The 22,519-nt window shown below is 36.3% G+C and overlaps 2 protein-coding genes across 3 annotated transcripts in view; one reads left to right on the top strand and one right to left on the bottom strand.

The window, feature by feature from the left end:
- The window catches only part of LOC139149304 (nuclear receptor ROR-gamma-like), a 32,395-nt gene extending 21,451 nt beyond the window's left edge, over positions 1 to 10,944 (bottom strand). Inside the window, exons 1-2 of one of the 2 annotated variants that reach the window (XM_070721000.1) lie at positions 10,358 to 10,944; positions 2,473 to 2,632 (exon numbers count right to left, since the gene is read on the bottom strand). In XM_070721000.1, the coding sequence (XP_070577101.1) occupies positions 2,473 to 2,632; positions 10,358 to 10,453 (256 nt within the window). In that variant the 5' untranslated portion in view covers positions 10,454 to 10,944. The remainder of the gene's footprint in view (positions 1 to 2,472; positions 2,633 to 10,357) is intronic. The other variant, XM_070721001.1, reaches the window with a different exon arrangement.
- LOC139149306 (myosin heavy chain, clone 203-like) overlaps positions 1 to 22,519 on the top strand; it is a 38,693-nt gene that overhangs the window by 4,788 nt on the left and 11,386 nt on the right. The gene's annotated exons all lie outside the window — the stretch shown is intronic.

Genomic DNA, 22,519 nt, shown 5'->3' with positions numbered 1-22,519 from the left:
TTGTATGCAAAGATAAGGCGAGCTACACCAGTTATGAACCAATGCTTTCAAGGCAAATAAAGAAATGTCAACATTATCTGACATATGGGTTTTTCTCACGCAATGATGTTTACTTAGCACAACACAGTCTGGCAAAAGTTTTTTTGGAAAGAAGGGGAAGGTTGGGCATAGTGACAAGCATTGGCGAAACGATGTCAAAACAGGATTAAGCTGGCTTTAAATCTGGTTGCATGAAGTAGGGAGTACATATGGAAAATATGCATGTTGAAAGCTTGGCCTGAGAGAAACAGTCAGATGGTGGTGACACATGTAGAGTTTGGGTATTAGAAAAGTTCTGTAGGCGGACTAATGAACCTTGCAATACAAACAAGTTCTGTAGCAATGCATCAAGAGTAAAAAACAGAAGTGTTCATCTACATGGATGTCTACAGGTTATTTTCCATGGACCAGTTTACATGTATTTATACATAAGCATTCCAATATTAAACTCGGCGGGATTCATTTCCATCAAGTCTGCTCACATCACAGGTCAAAGGTCATTACACCAGGGCCTACGTGCATTTACTTCACAGGGTAATGGACAACCTCAAGACTAACTTTCTTTTATAGTGTTTTTCACTATGAACAAATTTGTCGAAACTTTGATCAGTGACTTGGTGATTCTGTATATGAATATGAAACAAACAGCTTTAAGTAATGCCTCCTTTTCTTTTGCCCTGTAAGTGTTTTTCACTGTCATAGTCATGTCATTCCTCACTGTTAGTATGGAGGTACTAGACAGAGTGTAGCGACATTAAACCATCTCCATTGCATGCTTGGCACAGTCAGATCTTGTTTGTATGTCATTGTTTAATTATCTACACCTCCCTAGTCCTGATGTAAACTTGTGTTAATATCCATGCCTCTGATCCAGTGCATTCTTTTTCAACTCTCACTCCGGCCAATACTTTGCATATTAAGTTGAATACCTGTCAGAGTATGTCATCTACTACGCAATGAAGCTATTTATAGGAGGCCAGGCCAAGAGAATTGAGAAAAGTGTCAAATGCAAGATGGGTTAACTGCAGGTATTAAGGGTACACTTGATGTCCCCATTCATCATCTATCTACCAATTGTGCAGTCATGTACATTTACTACATGTACCAGCAAGGATAGCTGACGGGACACTGGTCCAAGTTGACATATTATACATACTGTGTAATGCCAGACGGATGTCAAACAGGATGCCAGTTGAAGCTGACATGCATGATTATGGATTGCTTTTTCTTGACACCGGCTGATTAAAATAGGGTCTTGAACAAGTTTCACTGACAAAATTGACATCGATGTCTGGAAGTTGTGCTGACCTTTCCCAGTGCTGTGTATATAGCAGTATATGTATGCTATCATAGTGATGGAGGGACTGTGATACTAAATACATGTAACATCCCTATTAGGTATGTTATGCAGTTGTTATAAAATTGTTGACTTGCACCAACTTCAAACAGTAGTTGTATATCCTGCAGGGAGTTACAATTTCCAACATTCAATATTTTAAATTCTCACCAATATTTGCACTTTTGCAAAAATGATAAAATGAAACATCACACTTTGGTATGTAAATCAAATTTCAGTTCAGAAATTTTGAACTATAGATACATGTAACTGATCACATTCAATTCATTTAACTCTGCATGCTTTAAATTTTTTTTGTTTTGATTTGGTTCCGTAAGTTTTACTGCTTTCCTTTTGTGTCCCTGAAACACTAGCTTACACCTCTGTAATTCCTGAGGTGAAGACTGTTTTCGAAAAAAATATTACAAAGTCCAAAATTCTCAAAATAGAGAAAAAGCACCTACATGTACAACTTTTGCAAAGTTGAAGAGAATAATAACGACAGATACTGACAGCCTACTACAAGCATTCAAAACAACAGTTCAACTTAACCATCAACAAGGGTGGGCAAATCCGGAGGTCAGAGGTCACCAAATTCGTTGTAGAGAGTTCACCATTATGATGGTTATAGGTAATGTTATGTTAAGTTTCTGACAATGATAAAGCTGTATACAGTAACACCGAACTGTGTCCAAGCATCACTAGTGTACCTTAATATTAATACTGGTCCTTGGCTCAAAAAAATCTTGATGGATTTTGCTGACAATTCATAAAGACAAAAAGAGGCAATTCTGCAGCAATATAATGTAAAACCATTAATTTTCAAGGGGATTTAATTTCACTATTTTGATGTTTAAGACATTTTCATTTAAATTTAAATTCACTGATTTTGCTAGAAAAATGATAGAGTCTGTTGTTACATGTATTTAACACTTTCACTGGAATTTAATGTAATGGATTTCATCTGTCTGTGAAATTAACTCCCATTGAATAATTATTGTTTTTACAGTAAATGCCATAATTTAGTGGGTGACTCTCCCATGATTACAAAATGCACCACCAAAACGAGCTGTCAGTTAAATGAACAGTCTGCTTACCTTTCCTGGCCATACCAACTTCAAAACACTTTTGAAGACGGCAGTATTGACATCGTATTCTAGTTGTTTTGTTGATGTCACATTTCTTGTTGCCCTTGGGACAAACATATTTTGGCGTCTCTCCTTTCTCATTGGTCTTTGTACTTCGCAAGAAGAATCGCTGTAAGCAAATCATAGAATTCTTGATATCAATTTCGCATCAAGGTGAGGTCAGTTTCTATCACTAGTCTATGAATGTTCTGAAATATGATCAAATCTTCTTACATTCAAGGAGACACATCAATAATATTATACCTTGTTGACGATGTTCTTATGTTACATTTATCCAAAATCTGTTTTTTCTTGACAAATTCACATTATCAGTAACTATATCCTTGCTACTGTAATATACAATCTTGTAATGAGAAATATCACCTTGGAACATAAACATTCTTAAATCTTTCTCTCTTGTACAACTTCATACGACTTGTTGTCAGTGCCAATTTGTCATCATGAAGGGGACAACGTAGGCATTAAACTTAACCCTACTGTCATCAATGGTGAGTGTGGACCAGTTTACAAGGAACCGGGGAGAACAGATTAATAATACCATACACTAGGTACTGGACTGTGGGATATTACCAATGGCATAGAATAAACGTTCCAACTGAAAAACATTTGAATTCTACTATCTGTGAAGCCTACAAAACAGGTTTTCAACAATTTCTCGCCAGTCATGACCATACAAACTGGTGAATAAATTGTTCTTTTCAATCAATAAGTGACATATAGAAAAGTGCATTAGCCAACAATAACTTTACAGCTTAACCAATGGGTTACCCCATTGCTATAATTACAATTAAGGGGCTTACTCCAGCTTAACCCTTTCACCACCATGGTTCGACCCAATCCACTGTTTTCTATGGCAGAGTTGGACCTCCATACATGAAAATGGGGATGAAGAGGTCAACTTTACTCATACAGTATCAGTCATATGCAGTAAAAGGTACACGGTTGTCAACAAAATCTAAACTAAGAGCCAAAAATGAAAATTGTTTTTCTGGACATAAAAATGTTTGTGGTTGTCAGAAGAGAATGGTATTATATTTCAATGGAAAAGGTAAAATACACAAATCCAGTGAAAGAGGATTTGAAAATAAAATCTACCATTTTTTGCCAGTTGTGAGCATAGACATTTGATTGAGGCAATGTGTATTATAGAGAATTACCAGGTAACACACAATACAATCTTTTCACACCTACAGAAAACAGAACGGAAAAACCTTGGATAAAAATTGCTTATGAATATTGTAGTTGCTAATGGCAACAGCAGCATAAACAAATGCCTTTCAAGTACAAAGACAGGCCTGCTTAAGAAAATGACAAAAATTTATTATGAACTGCATTTGATGTTGTAGTTTTTAACTGAAATTATAACTGAAGGTTACTAAAAAATTTGTTGATGTTAAAGTGGATCCATCGATTTCGGTGGATTTTATTATTCAAATCAATGAAAGCATCCAACACCGTTACACAAAGATATGGATTTCAGGGAAGATTTCACTGAATTCATACCGTCCAGCTATGTTTCCTTGTTGTTGGTTTCGTTCATTCAAAAACGACCATTGCCAGTACATGGATTTTTCCTTGAAAAGGACAGTTTTGATGGAGTCAAACGTAGAGTATTACACATTCTTGTACTCTACCTTGGCTACGTGCCAGGCAACCTTTTTTTCTCCTGCTGTGGTACAGGTATTACCTTCAAATACTTGTCAGTTGAAGTGAGTGTACATATGCTATCAAGTATTGTGTATCTGACAAGCACTTGGACATGACGATACAATTTGCAAACTACCTTGAGTGCTACCTGGAGTGCTCTTACAAGATTACATAAGTTAAAACAAACCGGGTTCTTCACATAGAATTTCTCAATTGTTGCAGTGGTACCTTTCTAATCACATTCAGTAGAGTTTATAAGACATGGCGCAAAACAATTTAAAGATACCATTTGCACATATGCTCACCATACATGCATGCGTATTTTTCCTTTCTTTAGGAAGGTGTTTTTTCCTGACCTATTTAAGTATTTTGGGATGTGTTATGGTGGCCAATGGAGCAAACAAAAGACATACACAATTGAGCCAGACAGTAATTTGTAAATGTGTACTGTCTAAGATTGGAAGGATCGTGGAATTGCTACCTAGTAATTATCCACCTATACACGAGATACAATCAAGATAATGGAATGGCTGGATGTTGCGGTCACATTTTCCGATGCATAGCACTGGCTACAAGCGGGATGACTACAAAAGGCTAGCTGAGTGGGTTGATTAAACAATACAGCTGTAATGATATATCACGCTAGTGGTCTACACTCTCCACACTGGTATTGTTTGCTAACTACACCGCTTGAGAGCAAAGGGAGAACAAAAAAGTGATCTAATTAAATAACAGTTATGTCACCATCTCAACAAAAATTTTGTAGATGGGGATTTGACTGTGTGATCTGAATCAAACATAACTCTAGCAGAGCTGATCATTGTGGGGATGAAACCCGGGGATGAAAACAGGTCTGGGTGGTTGCGACGACCTTTGAAGCTGGTGAACCATGCTTCCAGTATGATATCATCACCACTTGGTATTCTAGGGTGGCCGGCCACTAGCACTGGACAAACAACATTGACAAACAGGCAGCCTAGACTGATCTGATCAGCGCTATCCCTGATTCAAATGTAAATTCCATTGTGTTCGCTTTCACACAAAACTGCAGGTACCTGTCCCAATGAAAAAAGACTGAGTGAATCCATGCAAAGGATATGTAGCTTTATCTAGGATTGTATATTTGCTAGTGCTATTCTGGTAAAATAGCCTGGGTTTAAATCCTTTCTCAAGTGCCTTGTTTTGGAAAATATTCCGAACTCGTTGATGAGGGATAAAACAGGAGCGAAATCTGTCAAATCACTGTGAGACTAAGAAGCTTTTGAAACGGAAACATGATGTTCTGGAGTCTGACAGGATAAGACTGATCTACAGAGAAGAAACAGTATCATGTATTGAAAGAGATAAAATGGAAATTTTTGAAGCAATATACGGAATAACCTTGCTTTGATTTTCCAATCTGTCATAGCACAGAAAACATCACAGATAAACATCCTTTGGCAAAAGCATGAAGATGAGAAAGCTGTTTTACATGTATTAGTGAAAGCAACTTACAATTCAAGTCAGTCTAATCTTGCTTAGTTTTACACGATTGCAACTCTCAGTTCACTTGAAACTTCATGTATCAGTTAAAAACCAATTCTGCAAGGTGTTCTCTATCAATTCACAAAAAATTGTTAGCAGCTAACGACAACTCCTATTCCACTATTCATAGGGAAGTATTAAAAGCTTCGTCACAACATGAGTTTGAATTGTATCAAGTTTTGGAAAATTCAATTTGTGTTGCATGATTATTGTATCCTCTATGGCATTAAACCAGTATGATTTAAACAAACGATTAATGTTTTTCAAATAGGATTCACCGTTTGTTTATTATTCAACAACAAATCCTGTACACTCCTGCTGAGAGATGTGACACTGTTATAATTCTCTCTCGGTGTGTTTTTTCTGTTGCAGGTGAATTCAATGCTGATATTGAATACAGGTATAATTATATATGTTTTACATACAATATTTTCAAAAATATTGCATGCAAACGGATTCTAATTTCAGTTTATGTGGATGTTTTCCTTTATATTATTACATGTGAATTCTTCTATGACCATGGGAATAATTCTTTACCTATTTGAAGATCAGGGTCTCACAGAAAAATATTGTCATCTTTTTCCTATGCTGTGACTTCTTGAAAACTTTAGTACAGAACTTCAACAAGTAAACTACTCAATGTTTATCATAACCAATGATTTCTGACTTTTTCATTTGAAATTGTCAAGCATCTGAGCACATTAACCTTTGAGTGCTGTAATTTTTCCCACCAAAATTTAAGTGTAACATTTTACCTTTTTACCATTTTACTTTATCTTTATGAATTTTTCTGTGATTTTTTGATAATTTTGGACCAAATGGACATAACATTTCAGTGGCTGCAATTTTTGACCAAAATTTTTGGAAAAATCTGAAAAAACTTGTCAAGATCTGAAAAAAGTTGCTGGCTATGTCATATTCTATAAAGGCAACAAAAATTGACTTTGGCACTCAAAAGGTTAAATAATAATTGATTCCTCCAGACACCTGATATCCCTGAAGGATGCAAAAATCCTACTGTCTTGAACTCCATTCCAAGGATTCTTCAAAGGATTGTAGTATACACATCCTGGTTGAGTAGCTATAAGCTACAAAGTTGAAATGAACATTCACGTACCGCTCATTACATATGCAGATTAGTTTCATCTTTTCCGGGCTTACTTACAACCCTAAAGAAAACAGGGTTTTTCTTCAAGTCCCTACCGGAGACAAACGCTGTCATTGCTGCCAGTACTTTCTTTTTTCCTCTTTTGATTCCGTCATTATGAATTCTCTGACTCGTGGTTTCAGCTTCAGAATTGAGTGGAAAAGTAGTGTCAGAGCAAAGTATGGGCAGAGGGCACAATCAGTCAGAGTCAATAGATTTCATCATTGCCTACATTCTACAGGTATTAGGGTAAAGATAAAAACTCATTTGCTGGGCTCTCTACACTGGAATTCCCTTTTCAGCAAGTCATGGGGATGTGAACTGTAATGCTTCATTATATTTTCATTATTTTTCTTATCCAAAATAAAAAGCTTTTTTAAATTTTTTTTGGTAGAGTATATTGAAATACATATACAAAAGTATCAGCTTTACCAAAACTATGCTTTGCATTGAAAATTTAATGTCATTGTTGACAAAAGAATTCCAGTCTGACTAAAATTAAGTTGTCAAAACAGTAACAATGAACATAACACATATATAAAGGTCTTATTGACAGGATGGACCACAGGGGAGCCAGAAAACTGGTTGTTGTTGTTGTTGATGTTTGTATTGTTGTTTATGTTTATATTAATCGTTTTGTTGTTGTTGACCAGTAAAATTCAACAAACATAACCACTGTGCTGTTGTTGATTCAAACGTAATGTAGATGTCATAAGAAACACTACAAGGACACTATCGTTAAGTGACCCGATGCAACTCTCTCTCAACATACAATGTTTGCTGGGAGAGAGTTGCATTGGGTGAAACTAATCTAAACATAAACAACAATACAAATAACAACAACGACCAGATTTCTTGGTTCTCTGTGGTTGGATTCCTGCCCTCCGGACATGACTTTTGAGAGTACAGCTAGAAACTGTATTTGACAGAAATAAGGAAAAGAATACAAGAAAATAATTTAAAAGTTACAGTTTAATGTTGCTACAAATAAAATCAGATGTGGAGATGGTTCCATCTTCGCTCATTCCTTGCTGTTAGTGTTGATTCACCATTGAGAAGCAACATCAGCAGAGAACATATAGAGAAAAAAGACTCTGCCACCTGTACCGGCACATTTGCTTTTAATCATTTAGTTCAAAGAGGGTGATTCAATGACAATTCGAAGAAAATACACACACTTTCTTATCCACAAACTGTTGTGGGTCGACAGTGCCAAACTTGGAAATAGAGTTTGTTATGTAGTGACTCACTTTCTAATCTACGAGAAGATCTTCTTTTGTTGGATGACTTTCAAACAATTCATGGAAGGGGGTGGGGGAAATGTTGGGTAACTATGTAAATTAATCAACCGACATTAACTTTGATAACATAGCCCTTTGACTGTAGGGATTGGAAAACACTGGCATTGTGCAACAGGTAGAGAATAATACCTGTTTTGTCTCACCTTGTATAGCCATAGACCCACCTAGATGCTACTGTACATGAGCTAACACCACCCTATACTATATCTCAACTCCAAGTTTTTCCCTGGCATGAAAAAAGTTTGTGGCATTGCAGACTATAAAAAAGATACTAATGATGATCTTGACCGATTTCAGGAAAAGGGCCATCAAAAAATTTGAATTATTGGAATACTGTGGCTTCTTGCAGCCTGCGGTATGAAGATATTTGTTTAATCTTTTCACTCCATTTCCCTCTGTGGAGGTCAGAGAGAGAAAAACACTTGGGCTGAGCTGTACATAATTCTGCACTGAAAAACATCTTAGTGAAGGATGACAGATATGGAGAATGTCTAAATATTGAAACGGCCCTTGTAGAAAAAAAGTAACATGTCGGTAAACTTTCCCAGGTAAACAGTTAATTCACAAATATGTCACTTTGGAAAGTGTAGTAGCAAAGGACTTGTTTGCCTTGCTCTCAAACTTCTTACATAACATCCTTTGTATTGGGCTTTAGCCAACAAGATGTTTTTGCAGGTGACAGTACTGCAAATAACAAGATATGAATGGGCTGCAAAATTATTATGTTTCTTTTTATGAAAACAAATGTCTCTGACAGATGCAGACTAGGGGTACCAGGAAGCCATATTCAGAACCTTAACTAAACCTTCCTCTATTATTGACCAAAGTATGTTGAATCTACAGAGTTTCTCTGGACAAGTTTATGAAAAAAGCTGATTACTCATGACTGGGAACAACAGGGGAGTGTCACGTGACAGGTTATTTGTGTATCTCTCACTAGACTTAGTAAGTCTATGTCTTTGGTTTCTATTATTGGAATACAAGATGGAATAATACATTAGCTTGGAATGAGGTTGGAATCTACTTTTCCCGCACCGGAGTTCCATGCCTCACCGATATTCCTGATTGCATAACGCTCTATTGAAGGCTTTGATGTCCTTCCATTACTTACACCACAAAAATGTGGAACAAGTTTGACTTGAAATATTGTTTACGTATGAACATGTCAAGACAAGGAAACTGCCACATACAGACATTTGCCGTAAGCAGTTATAGCGTTCACTACAGACCATCTACACAATCTGGCCAATGAATTGGCACTCTGAGAAAAGCTCTCAGACATTTTACTGAATCAATTAAAAAGTCTCATGAGATATCCCAGGCTTTGCATATTTAACCCCGGATTTCACAATTGTACCAAAAGATACAAACAACATTTCACATTTACTTTGCACAGACTTGAATTCTTACAGTTATGTGTCATTTCCTGTTCCAATACCTTGTGTGCCAAAGTAAATAAATGTAGGACCATTTAGATTTTTTTCCCCTCTGCCCGAGGCTTTGTTGAACCTATCACCTGTTGTACATATGGTAGACACTTCTCCATGGATACAGACATGATCTTCTCAAGATGGGGCAACAATGCAGTTTATGGCAAATCAATCTGGGTCATCCTTGTTGTCTGACTCAGTGCTGATATTTGGCTCATGCAAATGACCATTTGTGTGATTATGGAGTTATAGCCATACCTTCCCATATTGAAAATCAAAAATTGATATTATTCCTTTGTTCAGGAAGCATAGATGTGTCATCATTAGTGTGATGCATAAGTGAAATTATTCAGAATAATGCAATATGATACCCTGTATTATGGTATGTAGTAGCCTAAAAGTAGATCGGGAGGGATGTGCTGGCGTGTAGTAGTAGTGTAGTACTCCCGCACTAAACCATCTCTCATTTGTTTAGCGAAAAAACGCAAATACATAGAGCTCAGTAGCTCTCTATTTAGCGACGGTGAAGATAATTTCAGAAACCTGAAATATCACAGGAGTTAGATATAACAAGATTGAAATGACCAAAAAACGTTCGTGCTGCGCTCCAGAACGAATGACATTGTACCGTTATCAGAGCATGAATGTCAGGGATAGACAAGAAACTGAAGCGTTTCCTCGTCCCAGCAACAATGTGTAAATGTGAAATATCACAAGTTGCGGACGACGCATTTCGATATCGTCAATATGTACAAGTTCTTGATCAGCTGTTGATAAAAATTTACCTTGCATGCTTCGCATGTGTATGCCCCACAATGATATCCGGACGAAGCTTCTTGACAAATCTGGCACGGTGGTAATGCCGACGACGACATCATCATAATAACACTGAGTGCGGGTCACCTCTCACCAGGAAATTCCCTATTTGCGTTCCCGTACCTTGAGACGGGTTCAAACTTTCACTGCGGAGGAGCTGCGACAGTTCCTGTAATTACAGCAGCTCAGCTGTGCAGCTGATTATGCTTTCAGAAGTCAAAGTGTCCTACTTTCAGAGAACTTCAGTCTCTTTTGCGGTTCGTACGACATAAGTTCCAACACTGATTGCTATGCTGCAGTGGCGCGCTATCTGTAGATATGGAGGTATGGTACTCACTGGGCATCGGCGACAAAATCAAGACTTTATGCCGACACGGGCTAAAAGACTCGTCACCTTCTACGGTAGAATCCAAACAGAAGAAGCCGAAGGTACAGGATAGCGATGTCTACGATTATGTATGCGTCCCAGGACGAAAGTTTGCAGAGAACTTTCCTGTCCCACGGTGTTGAATCAGCCCGGTGCGTAACCAGTCGTAAACCTGCACGTTCACCAGTTGACCCGGTTGAGAGATTCCGAGTTAGAGGGTCCTAAAAGGGTCAAAGTCCTTTTTGGTCACAAGGACGATACATTCAGGAGGGACCTACTCGTAACCTTAGAGATATTCATACAAACAGACGTGGTGAAATAGACTGTTAATATTAACGGATGAAACCGTTTCGTTTCGCTAACATGTAGACAGTGAATGTGGAAAGGACACAAAACGACCATACTACAAATTCCACTGGACCTATCAGGTCCGTGTAAATGATTTCATGAATGCTTCATATGTGCTGGGGTCGACTGGTTTGGCTCTTCAGCGTCCAACGAGTGCATACATCATACGCGGGGAGGTTACCCGGCAAAAGTATCGTTAATGATGATTGTTGTTGTTGTTGTTGTTGTTTTTGTTTTGTCGTCGTCACCGTCTTCATGAACTCGGACACCACATTCTGTGTATTCATGGACGTATTTTATTTATTTATTTATTTGCTGAATCCCTTTTAGATCAGGGGCTCACTAAATAAAACATTAGGAGCTGCAAAACACTGATGAAAAATAAATTTCAAGTACAGAGTGAAGAAGAAAGAAAAAACCAAAAAAACACAGCAACAATAATAATAAAAACTAGAATGCTAACAGCTAGATCAAAAAATTCCATCTGTTGTCTACAGCTTCGACTAAGAATTGTTTAAAAATAATATCAATTTTGTAGCTTAATTCAGGGTTGTAGTTATCAGTTGAATCTCCTAAATACAAACAAATCAACCCTTTTCTTTCAATGAAATCTTTATATAAATTCATTTCTTTGTCATTCAAGAGAATTTCTTCTGTCTTAGCCATTAATCTATTTCTTTCAGTAGAGAAGTGTTGACATTTAAACAAGAAGTGTTCTAATGTCTCATCTTCTTTACCACAACATGGACAGGTATAATCATCCTCTCCATTTTCCCATCGTCTTGTTTCATACTTTATCCCCAGAGTACATGACCTTGCTTTGAACTTTAATTGGGCACCTTTAAATTCATTCATAGTTTTCAAATATGATTCACATTTTAATTTCTTTTAAAATTTTTGGTAATGAGCTAAGGTGGATTTTTTGGTTGTGTTGTCTCTCCATGTCTTTTCATCATCATCTAAAATGATTTCTTTAATGTTTTTGTCTGTGAGGTTGTGGATAGTTGTGATATTTAAATTCGTTTGTATATCGCTGACAGATTTTGGCCAGTTCCAACACAACTTCTCATTCTGCCCTGCCTGTGAATTAATTAAACACATGTGATTAAAAATTTGTTTGGTCCATCTGGAGTTGACCATATCATGTAATCTTTTGTAGTATTTCAGTTTCATGATATTTAGTTTACTTCTCATTGTATTCCAGCCAAGGTCACCAAGTACTGCTTCATTAGCAGTGTGTCTGCAGGCCTTTAAAATAAATTTGCCAACCAAGCGTTGCATTCGCTCAAGACTTTCTAAGTCTGTTGTGCTGAGGACGAGTAGTTCCCCAGCATACTCAATTGATGGACGCATTATGTGATTCCACAAGGAAAAGCCATAATCAATTATATTTATATCTCCATGGTTACCAAGAATTGCCTTCATCAGAGGAAATAAATTATCAAATTTTTCAGAGATTTTCACAAAATGAGTGTGGTCAGATAGGTTGCGAGATATCCAGTAGCCAAGGTACTTATATTCAGTTGCCTCTTTTATCTTCAACTCCCCAATCATCCACTCTTTCTGTTTATCAACTTTCTTATTTACTATTAGAATATTAGATTTTTCTTCATTGATTGACATTTTCCATAATTTACAATATCTATTTGCAATACATAACATGGAATTCATTTGTTTTTCATTTGGCGCTAATAGAACTACATCATCAGCAAAAAAGAGGCCACAGATAAGTTCAGAATCAATACTGACACCAAGAAATGATTCATTTAATAATTTCTTGAATTCATTTATGTATATTGCAAATAGAATTGGTGCTAAAACGCATCCCTGTCTGAGACCTTCATTTTGATCAAAATAATAAGTGTCAATATTACCAAAAGAGACTTTGCTTTCAATGTGATCATATGTGTGTTTTATCACACGCCAGAGCTTCCCTTTGATCCCATTATTCCATAGTGCATATACCAAAGTCCCTCTCTCCAAACACTGTCATATGCTTTTTTGAAATCTAAAAAAGCCATGTATGTATGTTTATTGTTGTGTTTGCGAATTGAAGCTATTCCCTTTAGGATGAAAATTTGATCAGCTGTTCGTCTATTCTTTCTGAACCCTCCTTGAACTTCACCTAGGGTATTACTATTTTCAACTATATTTGTTACTTCTTTCTCAATTATTCTGTTATATATTTTACCAATTACTGAACTCAATGAAATTCCTCTATAGTTATTCAGATTCCTTGAGTCACCCTTTTTGTGTAATGGTATAATAATATTTCTTCCCCAGTCTCTTGGCACAACCTTTAAATTGATGCATAAATTAAACAGTTTTGTTAAGGAATCAATTATAACTTCTCCGCCCCTTTAATGATTTCATGGGTTATTTCATCAGGACCACAAGCCTTATTATTTTTTAGATTTACGATAATATTACTGATATTTTCTCTAGAAATCTGTATTTTATCCATTTTTTTTGGTGAGTCTTTCTCAAAAATATCCACAGACTCAATAACTTTCGTCTCAAAGGACTTAGATTCTTGGTACAATTTATCATTTTGATCTAAATTTTGTTGGTTCCGTTCACCTAGATGTTGCCAATAGTTAACCAAAACTCTTTTAACTTTGTCTTTATCAAGTATAAGATTTGATTCTTGGTCAAGAACTACAGTTGTGTATGATCTTTGATTTGTTCCTCTCAGCAATGACCAGTACTTGCGATTAGATTTACCCCCTGATTTTGCAACATCCACACACTGTTTTACTTTAAATATATAATATAAAGCCCTCTTTTTACGTCTGTGATATAGGCCTAGGCCTCTGTAGGCCCTTGGTTAGGCCTAATTCTACTTGAGCAAACTTGAAAATGTGAGAATAATTTCTTTGTACATTTTGTCTCGCGGGAAAGAATTTAGTAGGCCTGTGTGTGTTAGTAGTATCATCAAGATGACTGTTTCAATGTTTTGTTTACATGTAGGCCTAACGTATATACACGCCGTCCAATCTTATTTATCCATTTGTAGGCCTATAGCTAATAATATCACAAAAAAATTGCGGCAAAATTTTAGCAGTACTCTATCATAGACAGTGGAGCGGCTGTCTATGATTCAATCTGAAAGTGTAAATTACATACATCTCTTCATAGTATATGCCCATAGGCCTTCGTCTTTTTCATAGCATACAAGTTCTTGTCAACTTTAAGATAAACTGGAGATATGAAGTTTCCACTGGGCAACTCGGAATAAAGCTTACCAGACTGCGGGGTGGATACTGTACTTTCGAGTCAATTATGAAATGAAACCTTTAGTTGAAGACACGAGAACAATTCTGAAACATGACGAATACAGCTGATGATAACTTTCCGACAATGTGCGGCGTCTTGTAAGCTTTTATATGATTGGTAGATTGTCATTATTTACAACCACTCGAGGAGTCTGAAACCAGGGCTATGGAGAACCTGAAATGATCATTTGAAATGATTCAATAAAAACGATGAATTCAGTCAATCGTTTTTGGCAAAGATTTCTGAGACGCTGTACAGTAGCCCATAACTTATTGTAGAAATTGCAAAGCTCAAACGTGTATCATGCATCTCAACGGGATGTACACCAGGTTGACGATCAATCAAGATACACAAACCACACCAGGTGCACTTAGTACCAAACATTTGCTCTCTATCAGAAGCATAGCATATGCTTATACCAACCCGAAGCATCAAAGCTAGAGGACAGGTTACATATCAAAGACTTGTACATTTCATTTTGAAATCTCCCCATTGGTCGACGAAATTGCATTGCTGTAGGCCTTGATCTGGGTGTCATTACTGTATTGGTAACATCTTCCATGTAAAACTTACTGTGCATAAATATCAATACAGGTTTCATTATGTCGTGTGACATGTATCAATCATCTGTATTCATGAGTGTGTTAAGAATTTTCCTGAATATCAACAAGTGTACCGTCAATCGAGTGGATATAGATTCTTTGCTCGACTGCATGCGTGTAAATTGACTGTAGGTGTAGTACCACTATGACAGTTTATCTCTACATTTTGAAAGAGGCATGGACATTGGTGCATAAGGTATCGACACCTACCGATAACACTCATTATAAAGGCATGTCGGATGTTGATTTAGAATTGTCAAATGTGAATCGTTAAAACACACATGCGCGGATCACCTTTAGCTAATTGCATCGACAAAAGGTTTGGACAATTTATAGCGCAAAATAGTTTTGATATATGACACATTCAGTACACTGCACTAAAACCATAGGCATGGACATTCCGTATGCCTTAATAAAGTCAAAAACAAATGAAATTGTCCCCAATTTTACAGAATGTTCTTAAACATTAAACTTGACAGCTACGGCCCCCTTGCGTAGGCGAATCGCCTGCTCAGAGAGTACACAAAGGTTGTATTCACAGATAAAAAGTATATGAATGAAATCGTTTTGTTAGAACGGGAACATCAGTAAAGTTAAGTGAAATATTTCGATACTAGTTGTTTAAATGGATTTTGTCAGCCCAGATTCTATTCGTCGCTTACAGCATTCTGCCTCCGACCCCACTCCGTCTAGCCTCGAGGTCCACTTTTAGCTTACTAGAATCACGGTCCCGGACCGTGCTAGAATGCAAAACAGCTTGTTTGAAAGTGAATGGTCTCCAGTGGAGACGATGATGTCACTGGCGTCCCTTTGAAAGTCAATCAGTCAAAATGTCCCTCTCATGATTGGCCTATGATTAAATGGGTGTTGGTCATAAACAAGCCAGAGAACATGTGCCATATTATGGCATAACGAATATTAATGACAACACCCATTTGATCATAGGCCAATCATGAGAGGAACATTTTGACTGATTGACTTTCAAAGGGACGCCAGTGACATCATCGTCTCCACTGGAGACCATTCACTTTCAAACAAGCTGTTTTGCATTCTGGGAAGCTAAAAGTGGACCTCCAGGCTAGACCATGGAAGGTAGCACAGACCTCCATGGCTAGACGGAATGGGGTCGGAGGCACGGAGGCCGTAAGCGGACGAATAGAATCTAGGCTGACCCAGAGTCCAATAATATACAACGGGTAACAATAAAGGCTCCTTACTTTCCTTTACTTCTCGCAAGAGAAAGTTGTTAACCTGACTCAGTTTACTCCGATGTTCAGTAGCCCTCGTCTCATTCGATTGTCGCACACCGATCCTTTCAAGCCGAAATGTCTGAATTTTAAGTTGTTCTGGGCTTAACCCTTTTTAGGCTGAATATTTTCATTGTATTGTTTTTCGCTTTTTTAGTAGCTGCCAAGTCACGTTTCTTTGCGCTATCTAAAAACAAGCACAACAACATAGTTTCAAAAACATTTGCAAAGTTTTAAACAGTTTATCATATTATTCTTTATTGAAGAACTATTTCATTCATAGATACTACAAAAACAGCTTTCGGGCTGTGTGCTCAAACCCGAACTATTACTTTGAAACCTCGCTTTGCCATCTAAACACTTCCATATGGCCCCGGTGTTGCGGTTGAACTATTTGACCCGGGTCGATCATTCGCCTGTCATGCGATGTTGATTGGCTGTACTTCTATCGGTTCACTCTGGGTCGCCGTCACCTTTGGAGCAGCGCCACCTGCCAGTGCTGCCAGTCATTCGCCGGTGATGGCGTTGATACAAACCATATCCGCTCACTGTCCACTGTCGAACGTGCATTTCACTCAGAAAATGGAAAGTACCTCCACCTTCTAACTTCTTTATAAAATATGTACACCAGTGCAGGCGTGTATAGAAATATAGGAGTCTCCATGGTATGATTTCATAGCTATGGAATCTAAATCAGTTACTAGCATCATGATGATCTTCTGCACGCACAGTCGAATCTCTTTTACTACAAACTCCGATCGGTTAGAACGCAACCCCGGATATATACAATGAAAAGGGCATTTGCAACAACAACAATAAACAATATAAACAGTCTTCAATTTTATTGGCAAATGACAATATAACATAAACAACAACAAGAATTCTAAGTTCCCTGTAATATGCCATGTGATATGTATTATTTACCTATTTGCCTGTTTATTTATTCATATGCACACAAGTTACGGTAATACAATATTGTGTATAAAATGCCATACTTCTAAATTTGTAAAGAAAAATCAGCCACTCAAAGTAAACAGTAATGGAGACGACCTGCACAAGTCTGCCTACATAGAACATAAGTAGCTTAGGCATATCATAATTATGAAACATGACGATTATTAATCTCATGGTTTCAGTATGCCATCAGTACTTAACCTCTTTTCCGCTCTGCAATAATTAGAAGATCTCCGAATCTGTGCGATTATAGTTCATATGGTCGTCTATGGTAAGTCTAGTACAGAAAATTATGCATCCACGTACCATCGGACACTCCTGAGGCGACTATATCAAGTCTAGGCTGACCCATTCATAGCTCTTTGAAAATTATTGCAGAGCTGAAAAGAAACATCAGAGTGACAATATACCGAATGACATGTATTGACTCATATGCTACTGAACCCGTGCATCGGGATGTGAGACTCACTTCATTCAGGCTTCTGCTTTTTCGGCAAACAGACCTATGAAAGGATTTATAATCGGTGTAATGGATGTATTAGTTTCACGTTATGCAGTATGGTAGTAAGTGGACTGGCCAAGTCGCTTGCATTTTCTGGGCAGCAGTTACCGGCTGGCCATCGCGTTTACCCCACGATCTGCGCAACATACCACTTACGCGAGTCTGCTAAAGTTTACTCCTTCAATTTATTCTATTTTGATATTTATATGCCCACAGACTTTGAGCAAATCTAGGTAGTAGGTTATTCGAAGTGATATATTATACGGTAATAAAGTAATCGAAATAATCCAAAGATATGCCATTTAATTACAGCTGTTTGTACGTATTTGCGTGTCCTTGTGTTTCATCCGTACCGTGCGACAGAACAACCGCAACAAAGTTTAACGAATTTTTTTAGTCATGGGTTTAGCAAGAGTTGTTTCTGCCCTAACCAGAAATATTTTTTAAAAAACCGAATAACTATATTTGAATGCTTATAGTTCGACTATATTCACATGCTTGTGAATGAATGCAGGGTCATGCAATCCATTGCTTGCACCCAGCAGACACAGTAAAAGAGCGACTGAGCAATGTTTGTGAAAACGAAAGAGGACACAGATTAAACGCAAGGGGTCAACCGGAAACAATGTATGTTTACAGTTGCGAGTGGAGTGATACGTACCGGCCGCCGCGTACTATGCATAGAATAAGAGATTCTGTATGTTTTATTGCCTATTTCTATCACACACTTGAGCCTTATATTCATTTCTGGGTAAATCTTACTGACATGCCCCCTGGAAGACTTCCAAGACAAGCTTATTTAATGAAGTATAGGTTAGACACTTTAGGTAGGCGTACATAGGCAACATCAGTTAAACAATTTTTATACGGTTTTGGCCATATTTGGATAACACAGGAAATAGGCAATAAAACATTCTTTACAGCGTTTAAAGTAAGAATAGCAGGTACCATGAAACAACAATGGAAAGGACATCTAACATTACTATAAAACCCAAATTGCACACTTATAAGCAGTTTAAGAGCTTAATAGAACCAGAAGAATCTCCATCTTAACATTAATCATAGTACATTTGTATTTTGTAAATCTTGGCATGTTTAAGTTTTTCTATGTTCTGCTCTCCCTCTTGCCATGGAGGAAAGGAAAAACCGTAACATTGACTCTTTATCAAGACATTGTAAACTGTGTTCTAATGGAAGTGTCGAAGATGAGTTTCACTTTTTATTGATATTTCCTCCATATGGCAAATTATGGAAACAATATCTGCAGATCATGCAACCAGGGAACAATACTTCAAAATTATTTTTTTTAATAATGAGAGAAAGCCCTTACAGAAGTCTTTAAGCTTTGTCACTAAAATCAGTTTTGAAGTCATCGAAACTTGTGTAACTTTCAGTAGTATTCCTGCTCATGACCTGTATTGCAGTATTTTGCTCAGATGTTGATAGTTCAACATTTTCTGTACTTTCTTTAATTTTTGTGCAAGTATCTTGTATCTTACGTGACAAACCCCTTTGTATATCAGCCGGTGGTCTTGAAGTATCAATAAATGTGCTCAGTATGTGTGCACTGATTGATTGATGGTTGTACCACAAACTTCTTATGAAAATTTTATATTGATGTTTGGAAATTGAATCTTGAAATTTCAGAAATTTCCACATGCTTATAAGCTTAGCACTTTAGGCATTGAATGGTGCTGAGAATAACATTTAGATTAGGATAACGACCGGTATTACATAATTTATTAATTGCTTTTCCGTTGTTAAAGATTGTTATTGTGACTTAAATATACCAAAGGCTATTAAAACCTTTTAAGTTACCAATCGTAAAAGTTGTGTCCATTGCTTGATATTGAAGCTCAGCCAAAAGGAACTAGCAATCCGGGAAGCCCACTGTTGTGGGAGTTAGCGCCACCAAGTGGCCAATAATAATAATAATAATAATAATAATAATAATAATAATAATAATATTTTTATTGCTTGCTTGTAAATATAGGATTTACATCACATTTGTGGCAATAAAAGTGTGATACAAAAATAAGTTAAAATTTTCTTCAATAAAGATAAAGTATTACAGTATAATAATAGTAGCTAATAATAAATATAACTAGGTATTTCTTTGTTTATATAAAGTAAAAATATAATCTGCAAGTTGTTCATTAAAAGATAACTCTTGTTTTGTTAGTAGAGAAATAAGCTGATTTTTAGTATCGTCGTTTGGGAAATTGATTTTACTGAAAAAGTTCTTTCTTTGGACTTTGTATTTCTGACAGACTAATAAAAAGTGTGTTTCATCTTCAATACTGTTGGTGTTACACTGATTGCAGTATCTTTCAGTAATTGGGGTTTTTGGAACAGTGTGTCTCCCCTTTTCAATTGCTAGATCATGATTGCTAATGCGAAGTTTGGTGAGCAATTTTCTTTTCTCACCTTGCAACTGTGTTAAGTAGGGTTCTAATCTAAAATTACGTTTTATTGTGGCATACATTCTTAGTTTACTATTTCATCAGTGATCAACTTTTTCCAAAAGACTTCATAATTGTTTGTTAAATTTGTTTTCATTAAACCAGTTATAACTTTGTGGTGTTTAAGTGATGGAGCTTTATCAAGGAGAAAGTCCATTCCATTGTCTTTAATTAAAGCACTTAAACAGTTAAACCAGGATCTATTGTTAGTGTTGTTTACCATTTGCTCCAGAAAAGCTTCTTTAGCAAGATTACAATGTGGCAGTTGTACGATATGAAGCCAGTGTTTAACAATATTAAGTTTGATCTCAAGTAGAAGTGGAAATTGTCCTAGTTCACACCCCTCACAGCGGCATTACAAGCTTGTCTATTACACTGTAAAATGTTCTTACAAAATTTGAGGTGAGTTTTTTCAATTGCTGATTTATCCCACTTCTTGTAATCCATGAAATCTTGTCCCCAAATCTCTGAGCCATACAGTAAAACAGGTTTAATGAAAACATTGAATAGATGTAGGGAAAATTTTATCTTTTTTGTTGTGCATAAAATCCTTTTTAAACTATACAAAGATTTTGCTGCTTTATCAGCCAAATTTGTAATTGTGTCACTAAAACTACCGTTTGATTTAATTGTCAGTCCTAAGTATGTATAGCTCTTAACAGATTTGATGCATGTACTACCATAGTTAAATAAGTGTTTATCTACCAAAGGAGATTTACTAAAATTAATAGCTTGGGTTTTCTGTAAATTAACATCAAGTTTCCAATTGGAGCAAAATGTGTGTAGTGTATTTAACTCCCTTTGCAGACCTTCTTTTGAAGTAGAGATTAAGACTAGGTCATCAGCGTAAAATAATGAGTTAACTGGGGTATTATTCAACACTGGTGGTTGAGTATTTACTTTGTCTAGATTTGTTTTCAAGTCATTGACATATAAATTGAACAGACTAGGACTTAGAACACAGCCCTGTTTTACTCCTTTTTCAACTTTCAGGCTGGGCGAGATAAAATTATTTGTTTTGATGTGTATTTTTGTGTTGGTGTACATGTGTTTTATAAGTCTGTATAATTTGCCATTAATGTTATTTTTGAGAAGTTTATGGAAAAGACCAACTCTCCATACCGAGTCGAAAGCCTTAGCAAAGTCAACAAAACAAACATAAATGTTCTGCTTATTGTTAATATATTTATGTATTATTGTCTTCAGGGTAAATATGTGATCTATTGTGCGATGGTTTTTGCGAAATCCAGCTTGATTATTATGTATAATATGATTGTCATCTAAAAAACTATTTAGCCTTTCATTTAGAATGTAAGAAAAAACTTTTCCTACACAACTTCCGACAGAAATGCCCCTATATTTTTTCGGGTCATATTTATCTCCTTTTTTAAATAAGTGTGTCATAATGCTTGTATTCCAGATGTCTGGAAAGTTGGATGTATCTAGAACTGCATTAAATAATTTAGCTAAGGGTTTACAGAGAAAGGGGAACCATGTTTTAACAACTCTATACAAAACCCATCAATCCCTGCTGCTTTTTACTTTTTAAATTTCTAATTGCTGATAACACTTCATTAGTTGTTATTGACTTATCCAGCTGCTGATTAGCCTGATTCTTAGTTTTCTTCAGATGTTAAACTATCAATAATTTGCTGTTGGAAATCACTATACCTGTCATTTTCAATTGAGCAAGAATTTTTGTAAAATTCCATCCATGTTGCTGCTGAGACACAATCTCCAGTATTATTATGTTTATCATTATTTTTTAAGTACTTGATCAATTTCCACATATCATGTGAATTGTTGGCATGTAGACTGTTTAGTTTGTCTAAGTTGTTTTGCCAGAATTGCAATTTCTTATTTTTAACAAGTTTTTTAAACTTCTTTTTCTTTGTGTAATAGATAATTTTTAACTGACTGTCATATGGAGCTTTGTTTAATAGTTTTGCTGTTGCTATTAGGTCCCTTTTTGCTGCATCACAGTTTTTGTCAAACCATTTTGATTTCTTTCTCTTTAAATTTTTCTTTCTCTGCTTTTGTCTATTAAAATTCCACTGCAGGCTTTATCGAAGATCTCATTAAAATGCTTAGTGGCTGAGTTAATGTCAGATTTGTTATTACCAATATTAGTATTCAAAAATTCTGCAAAATCTTTTGTAGCTCATCTGATGCTAATCTATCCGTGTAATTAAAAACACATAACTTATCCCATTTCCATTTTTGGGGCATTTGTAACAAATTCACAGTATCTTAACACTGCTTGGATTAAAATTTGTTAGTTTGAGAAGAGTAGAAATTTGACAGTGATCTGAGAAAATTGTGAAATTGTGTATTTTAAAATACTCAAAGTTATCGATGATGTCTGTTGTTGCA

Source organism: Ptychodera flava, chromosome 14, assembly GCF_041260155.1.
Source record: "Ptychodera flava strain L36383 chromosome 14, AS_Pfla_20210202, whole genome shotgun sequence".
NCBI lineage: Eukaryota > Metazoa > Hemichordata > Enteropneusta > Ptychoderidae > Ptychodera > Ptychodera flava.
Note: the sequence above shows the minus strand (reverse complement) of the source record. Positions and strands in the feature narration are given on the sequence as shown.